Source organism: Stegostoma tigrinum, chromosome 1 (assembly GCF_030684315.1).
Source record: "Stegostoma tigrinum isolate sSteTig4 chromosome 1, sSteTig4.hap1, whole genome shotgun sequence".
Classification (NCBI taxonomy): domain Eukaryota; kingdom Metazoa; phylum Chordata; class Chondrichthyes; order Orectolobiformes; family Stegostomatidae; genus Stegostoma; species Stegostoma tigrinum.
In genome coordinates this window covers 51,041,429-51,059,513 of record NC_081354.1, presented here as the reverse complement: position 1 = coordinate 51,059,513, position 18,085 = coordinate 51,041,429, and the positions used below count along the sequence as shown (strand labels likewise).

The 18,085-nt window shown below is 40.3% G+C and overlaps 1 protein-coding gene across 2 annotated transcripts in view; it reads left to right on the top strand.

Moving 5' to 3' along the window:
• The window catches only part of lrba (LPS-responsive vesicle trafficking, beach and anchor containing), an 856,602-nt gene that overhangs the window by 151,899 nt on the left and 686,618 nt on the right, over positions 1–18,085 (top strand). For both annotated transcript variants that reach the window (XM_048526975.2, XM_048526966.2), the window contains exons 22-24: positions 11,950–12,996; positions 16,692–16,873; positions 17,134–17,287. In XM_048526975.2, the coding sequence (XP_048382932.1) occupies positions 11,950–12,996; positions 16,692–16,873; positions 17,134–17,287 (1,383 nt within the window). The remainder of the gene's footprint in view (positions 1–11,949; positions 12,997–16,691; positions 16,874–17,133; positions 17,288–18,085) is intronic.

Genomic DNA, 18,085 nt, shown 5'->3' with positions numbered 1-18,085 from the left:
AGGTGATTGGCATGGTGTCCATTGTAATGGTGTAGAGGAAAGGAGTGATTTAAATTACTAAATTTGGTGTTGTATTTGTAGAATTTGACATTTTGTCTAAAATCTGAGCTCTGAAAATCACCTAAAGTAATAATGGAGAAGTCTTCTTTGAAGTTTCATGGCTATGCTAGATAGATGAGAAATATGAATAGTAAAAAAATTGAATAATTGTTTGGGGTTGACCTGGGTAACATGAAGATCTTTACACAAAATCATGAACCTGGATAGTGGCTTTGATTGAATCAAGGGAATATTGACAGTAATTCTAATTGCAAAGAAATGCAGTATTTTAAGTTAGCTTTTTTTAAAAATAAGTTTTCTGTATGCGAAGTTATCACACTTGAGGGCTTCTGGCATGTGCTGACAAAAAAATTATGATCAGGTTGAGAGAGTTAAACTTGGATGTCCAAAAAAGAGTTGAAAACCAGACACTTTTTAGTAATGTCTCATGCTTCAATTGTAATTAAGTGAAATTTTTTAAAAAACTTACCGGGGTAATATGGCTACATGCCTCATTAGTGCAGTGTAATTGCTTATTAGTTATTGGCTTTGCCTACCCTGCATTCTGAACAACCTTTGATCACATCACCCAATTTTATCCAAACTGCCCATGGCCCACACTGGGTGACCTGAGATCCAGCATTTTCTCAGTTCCAAGGTTGTTGGAAATAATGGACTGTATTTTACAAAGCAACAGGATTCCTGTCAGTGAATATTTTAACAAAAACGCCATTTTGGGTTGGAACAAAACTGACATTCGGTACCCTTTTACCAACTACCCAACCCTCAAAATCCTGTAATGCTGAAAACATGAAAAAGCCTGAAAATATGTTTGGAAATGAGAGTTTAAATGCCCTGTTTTCAAGGTTTCACTATTTTCGGTGTATTGGTAGTTTAGTAGTTATATTGCATGAAAGCTTTTGTTTATCCAGATTAGCCTTGCTGAAATCAAAACTCTAGCTTCGAGTTTTGCAGATTTATTTTATACCACACTGTGGTGCTGTGAACTGGTATTTAAAGTGAAGTATCTATAAAATGACAGCTTAAACTTGAACATTTCAGGTATAATAATTTTATAATAGTGAGAAGAAATTACAAATTTTACTGGATTTTTTAAAATAAAAAAGATAATTAAAAGCAATTCTCTTCATATGTTGAAATACCCTTTCTGTTAATTAGTAAATGTTGGATGTCAAATTATGTTGTGGTAATGGAGCACCAGAAATTTCAGACTGTTAACAGGGCAATATATTTTGCCGTACTTTCAGAAACAATCTCTGCTGTGCAAACAACTATAGATTAGCAATCAAGTGATTGGGAAGATTAATGACTACTGATGTAGCTGGCTAATTTCAACAATATCTGCTAATTAATTGCAAATTATCCGCTATCACTGTTGAGCCTCAAGGAAAGAGGGAGTGGAGAAATGCAAACTAGCTAAGATTTTTGTTCTATAGATTGATTTGCTGTTGACAAGCAACTCCTCATACAGGTTTAGATACTTTAAAAAGAAAACAAATGTCACTCTTGAAAATACACTTATTTCTAAGCTTTTATAAATACACATCGGATCCTAGGGTCTCTGACTAGCCTGAAACAATGTCTTCCCCAACAATACATTTCAGGAATCCCTGGAACCCCTGACACGCAGACTCCATGGGAATTGCCTGGGAGTATAAATATTCGATGGACGGTTCCCCAGATCAACGGGTCCAATTGCAAATGTCTGGCTCAGGTTTAAAGTCAATAGTCTGACTGACTTGCTGAATTGTAACTTATGAAATGTTAGATTAAAAACATATTTAACTCCTGGGTAACTATACAGCTGAAATCCTCTTGCTTTGCTCCTGATCCTCACTTCTCCCTCCAGCTTGACCCTCAATCTCATCCTCTGCCTAAATTCCCTGTCAAATCTTGATCCTCCTGATTCCCCTGGCAAACGTCATGAACCAACTACCCTGCCTACACTGCCACTTGGCCACCTTACCCAGTTGGCACCCTGCCAATCTTTCACTTCCCACCCTACACTTAGCTCAGTCACACTGATTTACCAATGAAAAGCTGTTTTCCAAAGCTTTTCAGTATGCTGCTGAATGCAGATTTAGCAGAATTTAGCAGCTAGTGTCTTAAGGGTGTGGCTTGTGTTCCCCTGACAATCCTAACTATGAAAAAAAACTCATAGCAAGTACATATCGTATTTCTAAAGAATCTAGCATTAGAAGCTTAGGTTACAAATATCGAGTGTGGTTGCAGTGCACTGAATTAGGAGTGGGAGTGGTGATGTTCTTATCACCATTCACTTTTGAAGATTGGCTACTGCACCCAAAACAGTAACTCTAATTTCTCTCAGCAGATGCTGCCAATACTGCTCTGTTTTGATCCAGTAATTTCTGATTTCCAGCATCTGCAGTTCTTTTGGTTTTTTGATAGTGTTCTACATTGTTTTCGTCTGATAATACAGAGAAGCTTGTGATAGGAAAGAAAATGGAGGTGAGGCCTTAATCAAACTAGCCATGCAAGATCTTATTGAATAACAGCAAGCTTGAGAGGTCAAAAGGTCTACTGCTATCCATAACAGGATACTGATTGTGGACGATCAGCCATGATCATAATGAATGGTGGTGCTGGCTTGAAGGGCCGAATGGCCTACTCCTGCACCTATTATCTATAATTCTTAAATACCATGGTCTAACCCACCTAACTTGCATACTTTTTTAAAAGTTTTGGTTGAATAAGCTTGTCTGTTCTTGTAATTATTTTAAAAAGGCAGTGGTAAGTCTTTTTTACGGATGAGATGGCAATGATTTGCTATGTTGCAAATTCTTGATGCAGGAGATGGTATGCAAGGTAGGTCCTTTTAAAATACTGAGTGTTTTGCTTGCTAGATGTTAATTGAGCTTTTTCTGCTGCTTCTATTTTCTGTCTGATTTTCATTTTGGTCAGGAATGGAACAGCATCAAATTGAAAACAGCTATATGCCAAGTTATCGCTCCCTTTATTTCATTGTAACTGATTGAGATTGGTATGCAATCATAATTCATGTGCTCAGTAGCAGCAATGATCCATGTACTAAAAATTGCGAGTGTACATGTTCCTTGCATGTTCTCTTCTGTGTGTTGCCTTTGGTTAAAAGGAGTTACAATAGTTTTGTTCATGTTTTTGAAATTACTAATGTGAACCAAAGTTTCATAACAGCAGATTGACCACGACACATTCTCTGTTTCTTTTGTATTCAATTAGAAGTTTCTTTCCTGTTAAACGTGGAAACATAGCAGTTTCTGCAGGACTTGAGTGACACAGTGGTTAGCACCGTTGCCTCACAGCACTAATTGGTTTCAATTCAAGCCTTGGGTGGGTGACTATGAGTTTTTGCTTGCGACTCTGGTTTCCTCGCATAATCCAGTGTTGTGCATGTTAAGTAGATTGGCCATGCTAAATTCCTTCATAATGCCCATGGATATGCAGGCTGGGAGAATTAGCCAGGGTAAATGTGGGTTATGGGAATAGAGTGGGGGATAGAGAATGGGGGAGTTGCTGTTCAATTAATTGGCATAGAGTAGATGGGCTGAATTGCCTTTTTCTATACAAAAGGAATTCTATGAATTATTTTCTGCCATTGATTTTCATATTCTGTATGTTAAAAAATTGTACTTTTAATTGTATATTTTGATATGTGTTTATTAAAAACAAATCAAAATGATGAACCTATTCAGTCTTGGAATATTGTGCTGGACTTGATAACTGGTATTTACAATATAGCATTGCATATTCTAGCCATTTACTGCAAATCATAAGACCATAAGAAATAGGAACAGGAGTAGGCCATTTGGCCCTTCAAGTCCGCTCCACCATTTGATATGATCATGGCTGATTTGGCACTCCTCTCACTCACTCTCCTGCCTTACTCCCATAATACTTGATTTCTCCACTGATCATGAATTTATCCATCTCAACTTTAAATATACAGAAAGAATCTGGTCCCAAAGTTCTCTGCAACAAGGAGTTCCACAGACTTTCAACCTCTGAGAAAAGAAATTCTCCCTCTGCTCAGTCTTAAATTGGCACTCCTCTATTCTAATACTGTGCTGTCTGGTCTTAGATTTTCCCATGAGGGGAAATATCCTCTCAACATTTAGCTTGCCAAATCCCTTCAGAATTCAAATGCATCACTGTGATCACCCCTCATTCTTGTAAATTTCAATGAGAAGGGTTTCCAACATGTTCAACCTTTCTTCATAAGAGAATCCTTCCATATCAGGGATCATCCTAGTGTACCTTCTCTGAACTGTCTCCAATGAAATAATATCTTTCCATAAATGACAGACCCAAAGCATGCTCACAGTACTTCAGATGTAGCCTCATCAGTGTCTTGTACAGATGCATAAGACTTCCCTACTGTTACACTCCAAATCCCTTTTAAGTAAAGGCACATATTTCATTGGCTTTCTTGATTGTCTATTCCTGTTCTGTGTTTCATTTGCAAGTGTCCCCAAGTCCCTTAAGATTGGAAGATACAAGGGGCTTTACTACCTATTGCCCTCCTACTCAACCTTTCAATATCTGTTTCTAAACTAGAACAGATATTAATGGAGAAACTCAGGAAGTCTGGCATCCTCTGCAGGGAGAAAGCAGAGTCAACATTTTGGGTCCAGTGATCCTTCTTCACAACCAGTGAAGACAGGAGTGGGGGGCACTGGGTAAAGGAGTAAGCAACAGATGGAGACAGAGCCCGGAGGATGCAAAAGACAATTTGGCAGACAGAGCGATGGTCTGGGAGAAAGCAATGTGGCTAATACGGACTATATGTAGGTGAAAATAAGGTGTGGAGCTGGAGGAACATAGCAAGCCAGGCATCATCAGAGGAGCAGGAAAGCTGATGTTTTCGGTCTGGACCCTTCTTCAGAAATGGGGGAAGGGAACCGGGCTCTGAAAGAAATAGAGGGGGAGGGCGGTTATAGCAGGTAGATAGTGGAGCGGATAGGGTGGGAGAGAAGACAGACAGGTCAAGGAGGCAGGGATGAAGCTAGTGAAGGTGAATGTAGGTAAGAAGTGGGTGTGGAGATGGGTCAGTTAGGTGGGAGAGAAGTCGGACAGGTCAAGGAGGCAGGGATGAAGCTAGTGAAGGTGAATGTAGGTAAGAAGTGGGCGTGGAGATGGGTCAGTTAGGTGGGAGAGAAGTCGGACAGGTCAAGGAGGTGAGGATGGGGTGGGGCACGTACTAGTAATGGGATGAGGTCTGGGGTGGGAGATTTTGAAGCTAATAAAGTCCACATTGAGACCATTGGGTTGTAGGCTTTCAAGGCGGAATGTAACCTGCTGTTCCTCTAGTTTCTGGGTGGCTTCGTTGTGACACTGGGAAGGAGGCCCAGGATGGACATGTCCAGGGAGTAGGAACGGGTGTTGGAATGATTCGCACCAGTGTTGTCATTTGTTGTGAACTGAGCGTAGGTGCTCCACAAAGCAATCTCTGAGCTTCGGCTTGGTCTCACCGATGTAGAGGAGGCTACACCAGGAACAATGGATACAATAGACTACATTAGCGGATGTGCAGGTGAACATCTGTTTAATGTGGAAGGTTTTTCTGGGGCCTGGGATGGAGGTGAGGTGGGACGTGTAGGGACGGGTGTAGCGCCTCCTGCAGTTGCAGGGAAAGGTGCCAGGGGTGGTGGGGCTAGTGGGGAGTGTGGAGCGGATGAGGGAGTTGCAGAAATGTTGATTCTTCTGCTTTTTCTCCACATACTGCTAAACCTGCTGTTTCTCCAGCAATTTCTGTTTTGTTTCAGATTTCCAACTTCGCAGCTCTTTGTTTCATTCCTCTCAGTAAACCGTTTGTATTCCTCTCACAATTTGTCCTTTTCACCTATTTGGTGTAATGTACAAATTTGGCTACAGTACATTCAGTTTCTTCTTCAAGTCATTAATATATACTGAACAGTTGCATTCCCAGCACTGATCTCTGTGGAACACCACTGGATGCAGGTCACCAACCTGAAAAAGAACCCATACCCTCACTCAACTGTTTCCTGACCAACAACCAATTCTGTGTCCATCCCAATATACTACTTCCAATACTCTTAATCTTATAACGTAACTTTTTGTGACGTACTTTGTTAAATACCTTCTGGAAGTCCAATTATAATGCATCAACTTATTTCCCTCAAGGCACTCTGTTTGAGAGTTCCTCAAAAAATCTAATTAGTCAGATATAATTCCTCTTGTATGTAACCATGATTAGATTATGATTTTCCGTTGTAGTGCTGTTAGTTAGTTCATAATTGATTCCAACGTTTTTCTAAGAGGAGATGTTAGGCCAATTGTACCTGTTTTTTGCTTCCCTTTTTGAATAGGGGTATCACATTGGCAGTTTCTAATTTTTCAGTACTTCTCAAGAATCCATGAATTTTTGAAACATTAAATCAGTGTATCCACTATGTCTTAGACTTAAACTTAGACTCCCGTTGGCCCAACAAGTCCACACTGACACTCACAGCATCCCACCCAGAGCCATCTCCCGATAACCCACCTAATCTACACATCCCTGAACATTACGGGCAATTTAGCAAGGCCAGTCCACTTGGCCTGCACATCTTTGGACGGTGGGAGGAAACCAGAGCACCCAAAGGAAACCCATGCAGACATGGGGAGAATGTGCAAACTCCACACAGACAGTCGCCCAAGAGTGGGATTGAACCCATGCCCCTGGTGCTGTGAGGCCACTGCGTCACCATGCAGCCCATTGTAGCTACCTCTTTTACGATTCTAGGATGCAAGCTATCACTGCCAGGGGACTTATTTGTCTGAAGCTCCATTAGTTGTCTAATATTACTTTCGCTCGGAATGATAATGGTTTTTAATTACTCCCCTGTATTCTTTAGTGTTAATGGGATGTTTGAAGAATATTGCAAAACAAAAATTGCAAATTATCTGTTTAGCTCCTCTGCGATTTGTTTGTTCTCTATAATTATCTCCCTGGGTTCATTTTCTAAGGACCTTGCGTTCACTTTGACCTGTCTTGTCCTTCTTATGTATTTAAATATTTACAAAACTTTAAAAATTAATTTTGCTGCTTTTCCTCAGTAAGACAATTTTTCAAGTTCGACACAGGATTTAACAAAACTGAAGAAGCATAAAAAGAGTTTTATAGTAACCTGATTAACTGCAAGGTTAAGTTGAGCTACCTATTTTTGATTCTTTTAACGCCTTCATATGATGTAAGTTATAAGGTTAAGGCCTCAGGATCTTCTAAAAGACCGGGGTCGGAACTGATTTTTGAGCATAATTGCAACACTGAGTTGAATTTAAATCGTGCAGTCTAAATATGTGTAGGATGCTTCATTTTCCAAGATAAATCAGCAGCATACAGTCAGCCTCACAGATTTTATTTTCTAATTGCCAGTCCACCTTCCTTTAAATAATTTTGAAAACCACGATAACAAGATGGCATGGTGGCTCAGTGGTTAGCACCGCTGTCTCTCAGCGCCAGGCACCCGGGTTTACTTCCACCCTTGGGTCTCTGTCTGTGTGGAGTTGGCACATTCTCCTTGTGTCTGCATGAGTTTCCTACCGGTGCTCAGGTTTCCTCCCACAGCCCAAAGATGTGAAGGGTAGGTGGATTGGTCATGCTAAATTGCCCATAGTGTCCAGGGATGTTTCGGTTGGGTAGGTTAAACAGGGAAATGCAAGGTAGGGGAATGAACCAGGGTGGGATCCTCTTTAGACGGGTGGTGTGGACTCAATGGGCTTAATGGCCTGTTTCCACACTGAGATTCTGTGAAGGTCAATTGCATGATTGACATAAAGTATGTATACGTTTTAAATGGGCTGTATATGTGAGGCAAAGATAAAATTATTTAAAACAAAATTAGAAAGCTATAGTTTATCAAAGTTTACGGTCATTCAGCGCAAAACGGACCCCTTTGGTCCAACCAGTCCATGCCGAACATAATCTCAAAACAATCCCACCTCCCTGCTCTTGACCCATATCCCTCCAAACCTTTCCTATTTATGTATCTATTCAAATTTTTTTTTTATAAATTGTAAAATTGTTGAAATTGTACCTGCATCCTTAGAATCCCCAGTGTCGAAACAGGCCACTTGGCCAAACTAATCCGTACCAATCCTCTAAACAGTATCCTACTCAGACCCATTCTGTGAACCCATCCCTGCAACACTTCACCTCCCATGGCCAACACATCCAACCTGCACATCCCCCCCGAACACTGTGGACAACCGAGCATGCCCATTCCACCCAACCTGGACCCATGGAGAATGTGCAAACGTCACACAGGCAGCCGCTTGAGGCTAGAACCAAACCCAGGCCCCTGGTGCTGTGAGGCAACAGTGCCAACCATTGAGCCATCACTCCCTCAGGAAGTTCATATCACATGTGACCTGCCCTCTGTGTAAAAAATTTGCCCCTCATCTTTTTTAAATCACTCTCCTCTCACCTTAAAAATGTGCCCCCTAATCTTGAAATCCCTAGATGGTGGTGGGAGGGGTGGGGAGGGGTGGGCGGGGAAGAAGGAGAAGGAGGAGGAGAGGGAGAGGGAGAGAAAAAAGCTACCCTTAACTGTATCTGTACCCCTCATTATTTTATAAATTTCTATCAGGCCATCCCTCAACCTCCTATGCTCCAATGAAAAATCTTCCAGCCTATCCAAAACGTTGTTCACAACTCAAGCCTTCTATGCCTAGCAACAAGTTGTTCACTTCAGAATTTTAAAGAAACAGCATTATTTAAATGCTGAATGACTGTGGAACTCTGAGATGCAGATGGTTTGGGTGTTGTGCAGCATGTGGCACAGAAGATTAGCCTGCAGTCGCAGCAGATTATCCAGAGGCTATCCCTCATTTTGAGAGGAATTTAACATAACAATAAGGTTGTTACGCTTTGCTTATACAGGGCATTGGAGGGACCACATCTTGAATACAGGGTGCAGTTTTGGCCTCCTTCTTGAGGGAAGGATCTTAATGTACTGGAGACAGTTCAGAGGTGGTTTTACTGGACTGACCCCTGTAATGAGCGAGTTGACATGTGAGGAAAGGTTGGACAAACTAGGCTTGTTTCCCCTGGAGTTTTAGGCGTGATGTGATTGAAGTGTGTAAAGCCCCAAATGATCTTGACAAGTTGGGTGTGGAAAGAATGTTTCCTCTTGTGGATCAGTACAGCACCAGGGGATAAGTCAAATAACTGGAGGTCTGAAACAAAAACTAGAAATTGCTGGATGAACTCAGCAGGTCTGGCAGTATCTGTGGGAAATATGCAGAGTTAATGCTTTGTCAAAACTGATGGCAGCTAGAAAAACTGGTATTTATACAAACCTATCAACTCCCACCCTGACGCTACATCCTCACACCCTGCTTCCTCTAAACACACTATTCCATTCTCTCAGTTTCTTCATTTGCTTTACATCTGTTCTAATGATGCCACCTTCAACAGGGGAATGTCAGAAACGTCCTTATTCTTCCTCACTGAAGGATTTCCCACTACCGTGGTTGAGAGGGACCTTATCCTTGTCTGACCCATTTTCTCCACTTCGGTGCTAATCCTGTCTCTTTCGTTCCACGACAGCGATAGGGTCCTAGATAACAAGGCGCGGAACTGGATGAACACAGCAGGCCAAGCAGCACCTTAGGTGCATAAAAGCTGACATTTCGAGCCTAGACCCTTCATCAGAAAAAGGACCTAGGTGCAAAACACCAGCTTTTGTGCTCCTACGATGCTGCTTGGCCTGCTGTGTTCATCCAGCTCTACGTCTTGTTATCTCGGATTCTCCAGCATGTGCTGTTCCCATTATCTCTCTCAAATATAGGGTCCTCCTGGTTCTTAGTTACCACCCCCAGCCTCCACGACCAAGGATTGTAAGACACCATTTCATCTATTTCAAGATTACCAAATTGCATAGCTCCTTGGACTACACCACCTCTCACCCACCCTCCTGCAAGAACGTGATCCCATACTCCCAATTCCTCCAGCTCCACCCCCAAGATACAGCATTCCACTCCCAGACATCCCAGATGTCCTTCTATTTTGAGGACCACATCTTCTCTCCCCACAACATCCACCCGCTGCCGCGCGGTGATCAAAAATGTCCTTGCATGTCTTGCATTTCTGCCCTCATATCCCTCCCCCCCCCCAACAAAAATAAAGACGAAACCCTCGTCCTCACATGTCACTCCTCCAACCTCAGCATCTAGCGTACCATTTGCTGCAACTTCCCCCACTTACAATCCAACCCCACGACCAAAAATATATTTCCCTCCTCACCCCTATCTGCCTTTTATAGGGACCATTCATTCTGTGGCTGTCTTGTCCACTCCACACTACCCACTAACTACACTACACCCAGCACCTTTCGCTACACATGCCCCTGCAGTTCCCCTTCACCTCCATTCAAGGTCCAAAACAAACCTTTCATATTAGACAGGGTTTCACCTGTACATCCATCAACTTGGTCTACTGTATCTGCTGCTCCCAATATTGTCTCCTGTACCAGAGATGGAGACAGAGAGGCCCTGGAAGGAAAGGGAGGTATCGGAGATAGTCCAGGTATTTTTTGGACTGGAGGCCTGTGACCAGTGTTGTGTTACAAGGTGTTCAGTGCTGAGCCCACTACTATTCATCATTGATATAAATGAATTGGATGTAAATATAGAAGGTATGCTTAGCAAGTTTGCAGATGATCCTAAAACAGGCGTAGTAGAAACTGAAGAAGTGTATCTCGGAGTACACTGGGACCTTGATGAGATGGACTAGTGGGCCAAGGAGTGGCAGATGGAGCTTAATTTAGATAAATGTGAGGTGTTGCATTTTGGCAAGGCAAACCAGTGCAGGATTTTTGCAGTTAATGATGGGGCCCTGGGGATTGTTGTCAAATAAAGAGACCCTAGGGGTGCAGATGCATAGGTGTAAGTGGAGTTGCAGATTGACAGGGTGGTGAAGTAGGGATTTGGCATGTTTGCTTTTACTGGTTAATGCACTGAGTAAAGAAGTTGGGAGGTCATTTTGTGGCTGTACAGGACATTGGTGAGGCCATTTTTAGAACACTGTGTTCAGTTCTTATATCTCTGCTATAGGAATGATGTTGTGAAACTTGACAGGGTTCAGAAAAGATTTACAAAGATGTTGCCAGAGTTGGAAGCTTTGAGTTATAACGAGAGGCTGAATAGACCAGGGCTATTTTTCCTAGGGTGTTGGAGGCTGAGGGGTGCGTTGTAGAAGTTTATAAAATAATGACGGTGCATGGATAGGTTAAGTAGACAATGGCTTTTTCCCAGGGTGATGGAATGTAAAACTAGTGGGCAAAGGTGTGAATTGAGAGGGGAAAGATTTAAAAGGAACCTGACGGGCAATCTTTCTAAATGAATGTTGGTGTGTGTATGGAATGAGCTGCCAGAAGAGGAGGTGGAGGTTGGTATAATTACAACATTTAAAAGGTACCTGGATGGGTACATGTACAGGACGGGTTGAGAGGGCGAAGGGCTAAATGCTGGCAAGCAGGTCTGGATTAATTTAGGATATCTGGCCGACACGAGTGCATTGGATCGAAGGGTGTGTTTCTGTAATAAATGTCTGTGATTCTAAATCCAGTGATTTCAGCATCAGTGCTTAAACTACAATGTTCCTTTTTCAACTTAATGTGAAAGTTCTTTTAGAATTTAACCACATGTAAAATACTTGATCATTGGAAGATATTAACAATCACTTCAATGGTGACCTGGGATGCTTTAGAACAAAACAGTGGGGTGAAACAGCAGGTAATAAATAGTTCTGTAACTTTCTTGCCAGTTGGGTGGTAACCAAGTAGTCGTTATTAAAATAGCATCATCAAATTTAGTGCACAGAGTTTATATGACAAGGATCAGTTGCGTTAATTTCATTTTATTCTTTTATGATTCTTGTTTGTTCAGGTCACTTATGAAATACACAAGGAGAACTTGGCCAGAATATTTGAAGCCTACCAAAGACAAGATGAAACAACAAAGCAAACTTCAACCATTCAAACCATCTCTGAGGTTAGCAGCACACAAGAAGGCGCAATTCAGAAAGATATTTTTGAGGTTCAGACTGTATCTAATCATGAAAATGTTGAGAAGCAATTAGAAAAAGCAGAAGTTTTCAAACAACATGAAGGTTACCAGGAAACCAGTACTCTGAAAACTGAAGTACAGCAGAAAAATGTGGAACAGACAGACAAAATAAATGAAGCAACTGAGTCACTTAATGATAGTGACGTAAATAAGGTGGTAACAGAAGTAGATCAGGTATCAAGTAAATTACCAGATTCTTTGGAAAATTTGAAAGTTGAGAAATCTGAAGTAACTGAAGAACACTTGGAAGATATGGACTGCTCAGCTGCTGATTCAAAAGACATGTTTTCAGATGAAATGATTGAAGATGAAGGGATTAAAGTAAAGGAGAAAATAACAATTGCAAGTACTACAAATGGGCAAGAGCATAATGTTGCATTAGACCCATGTGATCCAAAGGTTGACGTGGTAGAATATCCAAACAATGGCCAACATAAGAACAGTATAAGTAGTCAAGAAAACAGTGTCTCAGAGCTTCAGGACACTCCTCAAGAACTAAATAAAATGACAGCTTCTGCATCCAAAGAGAATTCAAGCTGTTCAGAAGCAGTTTCAAATCACTCTGCACCTGTACTACAGGAGGAGATGATCAAAGTAAAACAAGAGTTGGCAAAATTGCAAACAGAATCGAGTACTGAACCCTTAAAAGAAGTGGACAGCCACACTGCTGATTCTAGCATTCATAACCGTAATAGTCCAGATAAAGATTTTGGAACAACTACCACAAGAACTAGAGAGTTGAAAGTCCCATCTGCTAAAGAAATTGCTAGATTGGATGTTTCTAGTGTTGCATCTGATACTGAGAGGTTGGAACTTCGAGCAAGTTTAAGTCAAGAATCTACAGTGGGCCCAAAGCCTCCTATTCAGGTAATAGACGTTATTGTGATGGAAAGCTTAAATTGACAACTTTAGTTTCTTTTTCTTTGGGGTAAACGGCACGATCACCATCACTTTTTCTCAATTTTATCATGACTTGAAACATGGGGAAAGGGAATGAAAACAATGATTTTGTCTGCGGTGAAATAATAATCTTTCCTGCAAATATAGTAGGTTTTGAGAGATCTTCCTGTGGTGTTTCTTCATTATTTTTGTTTTACTTGAAACTAATTATCTGCAGAGATTATAAAAGTAGAAAACATCAGAAACTCGAGAATCTGGAATCTTTTGTGGAGAGGAAAATAAAGCTAATATTTCAGATTGATGACTTATCATCAGTATTTTCCCTTCATATTATTTGGTTTCTACTACTGCATCGTGTTTTTTTTTTGCCAAACTATTTCAGTCAGTCCTGTGTTTCCTTTATTTTGTAACCTCCTAAGTTATTTTGCTTTGCAATCTTTATTAGAATAACATAAGTAATTCAGGTATTTGAGCTAATCCAGTCCGTCAACTGAAATGGAGGGTAACTTCTTCAGGTTAGGCATCCCTGTCCTTTGTGCGATTTTGTGTTTTGCCAATTGATTTTGTAGCTTTTCCTTAAGTAAAATGCATATGGAAGAATTGAATTTCATGTTTTCAGTTGAATGGCCTTACTAGGGGACTCATTACTGCATTAAATTAAATCGTCTGTTTTTGATGTTATTTTACATCATTATGATTTTAAATTAAAATGTGAAAATTAGACTTTTTTTATGACATCCTGTTCTGTACTTCGTGAAATCTTGACTGATACTGAAGGGTTGTAAAGTGCCTGATGAAAGATAGGATGCTGCTCCAGTGAATCTGTGGACAGCTTGAAAAATGGTGTGGGATTCTGAGGGCAGAGGAGTGAAATGGAGAATAGAAATGGCAGGCAACGTAAAACTCAAAATCATGCCTGCTGACTGAATAGAGATGCTCTGCAAAATTATCATTTAAGCTTTGTTGCTTTCCCAATATGGAGGAGGCCACATTATAAGCTATAAAGTGTACCAAATAGAAACAAATCTGACAAATGTCATTGAGTCAACCATGGTGAAATGGAATTTTTAATTAAAGGCAAAGAAAAGATATATTGTTGAAAGTGGAGTAGAAGGTAGCACCATTAGGGCAGAAGGGGCAAACTGAGATTGGAGTAAAGATCGTAAAGAGAATGGGGTGTGAGGAAATGTGAACAGGGTAGCTGTTAGGGCTCACAATTGGAGCAGAAAGAGGACAGTAAGCCTAACAAGTCTGCCCTGCCACTCGATCGGATAGACTTCAACTCTGCTTTTCTGACTTTGCTCATAACACCTGTTAATTAAAACTCTGTCTGTCTCCGCCTTGATATCCTTAATAACCCAGCCTCAGAAACCCTCTGCAGTAAAGAATTCACGACCCTCTGAGAGAAGAAATTCCTCCCAATGCCGTATTAAATGAGTGACTCCTTACACTGAAAATCTGCCAAATCCTAGATTCTCCCATAAGGGGAAACAATCTCTCCCTGTCAAATTCTTCAAGTGTCTTGTATGCTTTAATAAGGCCAGCTCATTCTTCTAAACTGGAATGAGTACAATCACAAATTCGTAAACCTGTCCTTTGTAAGATGGTCCTCCACACCCAAGGCCAACCTAGTGAAACTTCTCTGGATTGCTTCCAATGCCAATATATCTATCTTTCGATAAAGGGACTAAAACTGTTTGCAGTATTCCACGTGTCGTCTGGCTAGTGCTTTATATAGTTTCAGCAGGAGTTCCCTATTTTTATACTTCATTTCCTTTGAAATGAAGGCCAAATTACCATTTGCATTCATGGTTACCTGCTGAACTTTTACACTAGTTGTTTGTGATTTGTGCACAAGGACTCCCAAATTCTACTGTGTTGTTGCTTTCTGCAGTAATTATCCAATAATAGTAGATATTGACTGACAGCCTATGCTTCAAACGTGGATGTTTGCAATAGAACGTATTAATGTTTGGCTCAAGGTATCTGTAGAACTTAAAGAAAATTCGAGAAAAAAAAACTATATGTAAGTATCTCCTGACAGAATTGCTGATATTTCTGTCAAATCTAATACTATTCTTCTTCTTAACAACATTTTGTAACATAGGTTGTAATTTATACTTTTTTTTCTAATGAATTGCATAATTGTAATTACTTCCAGAACCCCTTGTTTGATCATTTTTTTCCACATCTCCCAGAGTCTGGGAGAACTAAATCCAAATCTAACAAATGGTAGGACATTGATTTGGTACAGCATTGTGGCTTTATGCCTCTAATGTTTGAATGAATTTGGGAATAACACTAGTAAACATATTACTCTGTATTACCGCTAAAATAGGAAAGAGACAAGGTCAAGAAGGGGTGGAAATTAGAGGTAGATCTTTTTATACTGAGAGAAAGTTGGAAATTAGAAGCAGAGATGTAAAATTTCAAGTTTGGGGCAAGAGCAATAATTGGAACTTATTCAGTCGTCACTGTACTGAAAGTAGAGGTGTGGGGAAAGGCTTGAATAAGACTGCAGCCATGCGTCTCAAAGGAAGAAATACTTTGAAGGATCTATCCATACAGATTCCATTGTGATACTTTTTATTTGAAGAGAGTGAGCAGAGTCAGGACAGTAATTATACAATATTGCAAGCTCAGACAGACAGACAGAGGGCATTACTGGTAGATGTGTTTGAGTCTCTGCTGAAAGAAGTGAAAAGCCCACGACGCATCTTAGTTTAAGGAGTGAAAATGTAGATGGATTGCAAGTCCGCAGTGGGAGGTTAGGTGGATTGGCTGCGTGGAATAGCTTTGGTAAATGCAGGATTATGGAATAGGGTGAGGGCCGAGCTGGGATGCTGTTTGGAGGGTAGGTGCAGATGATAGACTGAATGACCTCTTTCCACATTGCCAGGATTGTGGTGGTAGTAGTAGTAGTAGTAGTAGTAGTAGAAATTGGGCACAGGAAACTATTAAGGGAAGGATACCAGAAAAAGAGAGAGAGTTGAGTGCACAGCCTTTACAAGGTAAAGGTCTTTGTCAAACAACAGCACTCATAGAGATGAGCAGGAATGTTTTGTATTCTAAGAAGGGGCATAATACTTGCAAATGAATAAATGTTATTTTCAAAAAAAATCCTATTGCTTTGCCATTTGAGTTTGAAAATCCAACTTGAAATTCTTGAAATTTAATGTTAATCAGTTTGTAAAATTAAATGCACAAATCACCCCAATACCTGAATACTCAAATGCTCACATGTTTGCATTTCTTTATCTACCTTTTTTAGAAAAAAAACTTGAACAACACAGGGCGGCTCAGTGGCTCAATGGTTAGCACTGCTGCCTCGCAGCACCAGGGACCTGGCTTCAGTGCTACCCTTGGGCGACTGTCTGTGTGGAGTTTGCACGTTCTCCCTGTGTCTGCGTGGGTTTCCTCCAAGTGCTCTGGTTTTCTCCCACAATCTAAAGATATGCAGGCTAGGTGGATTGGCCATACTAAATTGCCCAGAGTGTTCAGAGATGTGTAAATTAGGTGAGTTAAAGGGAGAGGGCTGGGTGGAATGGTCTGAGTGTCTGTGTGGACTTGTTGGGCCAAATGACCTGTTTCCACACTGTAGGGATTCTATGATTCTATGATTTTATTTACATTTTACACTGTCTGATCTGCTGTTTACCTAGTTATCACAATCGGAACTTACCAATGAGCAAAGCCATGTACCTGATGAACAAAGAAGGGGGTCCAATCCTTCCGCACGTGCCACCATGTTTCGTATTCCAGAATTTAAATGGTCTCCCATGCATCAACGCTTGCTCAATGACTTGCTATTTTCCATAGAAACAGATGTGCAGATGTGGAGAAGGTTAGTTCTGTGTTGTCATTGTATCTTGATGCGTTAAATCTCATGCTGTTTAGCACTGTTGAGCTTTTTGGATAGCATATTGATTGTACCTTGCTTCAACATTGAAAAGTCCCCTTATGCTTTAAGGTCCTTAAAGAAAAACTGTATTTGATTAACTTTGTTAGAGGCTTCAGTTTGATAAACAGTCAGCTACACGTGCAAATAAATTAGAGAATGTTGATACCAACAGCTGTTTGCTTTTTTATCCCCCTTTTGAGCAGCCATAACACAAAGACAGTGATGGATTTTGTTAACAGCAGTGAAAATGTCATCTTTGTCCACAACACCATTCACCTTGTCTCTCAAGTGGTAGATAACATCATAATGGCCTGTGGTGGGATTCTCCCACTTCTATCTGCAGCTACATCTACCACAGTGAGTATGAAATAATAGGCCAAACGTATTTAGTTGAGAAAGAGATTTGTCTTGTGCTTATGAAGATGGAAAATTGAACTACCGTCTTTTTATTTGCTTTGCGTAAGTGATTCAAGCTTGGTCGAGTATGACTGATCCTAATAGAGATTATCAGCAAAATATTATTTTGCAAAAATCATGTTTGTCATATATTTTGTAACGTTGTAAGAAGAGTAACATAAAAAAGAAAATATGTATAATATATTTGCTTTCTCCATGCATACATATCTATTCCATTTTTAGAAAGAAACACTCATATTTTAGGTTTTTCCAAAAACTTGCTCAACTACTTTTTAATTTTTCTAAAGCACCAATTGATTTTGCTGCATTTTTGCTTGAACCTGTCTGCATGTGCCTATTTTTCAGCTAATTTGAGAGTAAATTATGAAGTTACTATATAAACTGGTGATCAGAAAAATTCCAACCTGTAGCATCAATGGTAAAATTATTTAATGTATTTGAGTGTTTGGTAGAAGATGCAGTAGTCAAAGCTTGTTTAAGATAGCTGCGAAGAACATGTACTGTATTCCTGTTGATAAATAAATAGTGCATTTCTAGAACAGGCTAGAAAATTCCAGTTGATTTAGTCTTACACATTTCTAAACTACTTATTATGGTTTGTAGGTTTCTACCTCATGGTGAAATGGAACTAATTCTGGAAGAGGTTTCGTCTTTGATTAATTTTGATTTAATGGAATAATTTAGCATTGATAGTTAATGTGTTGCAGCAAAATCTTGAGTCAAATCCCAATAGAACCT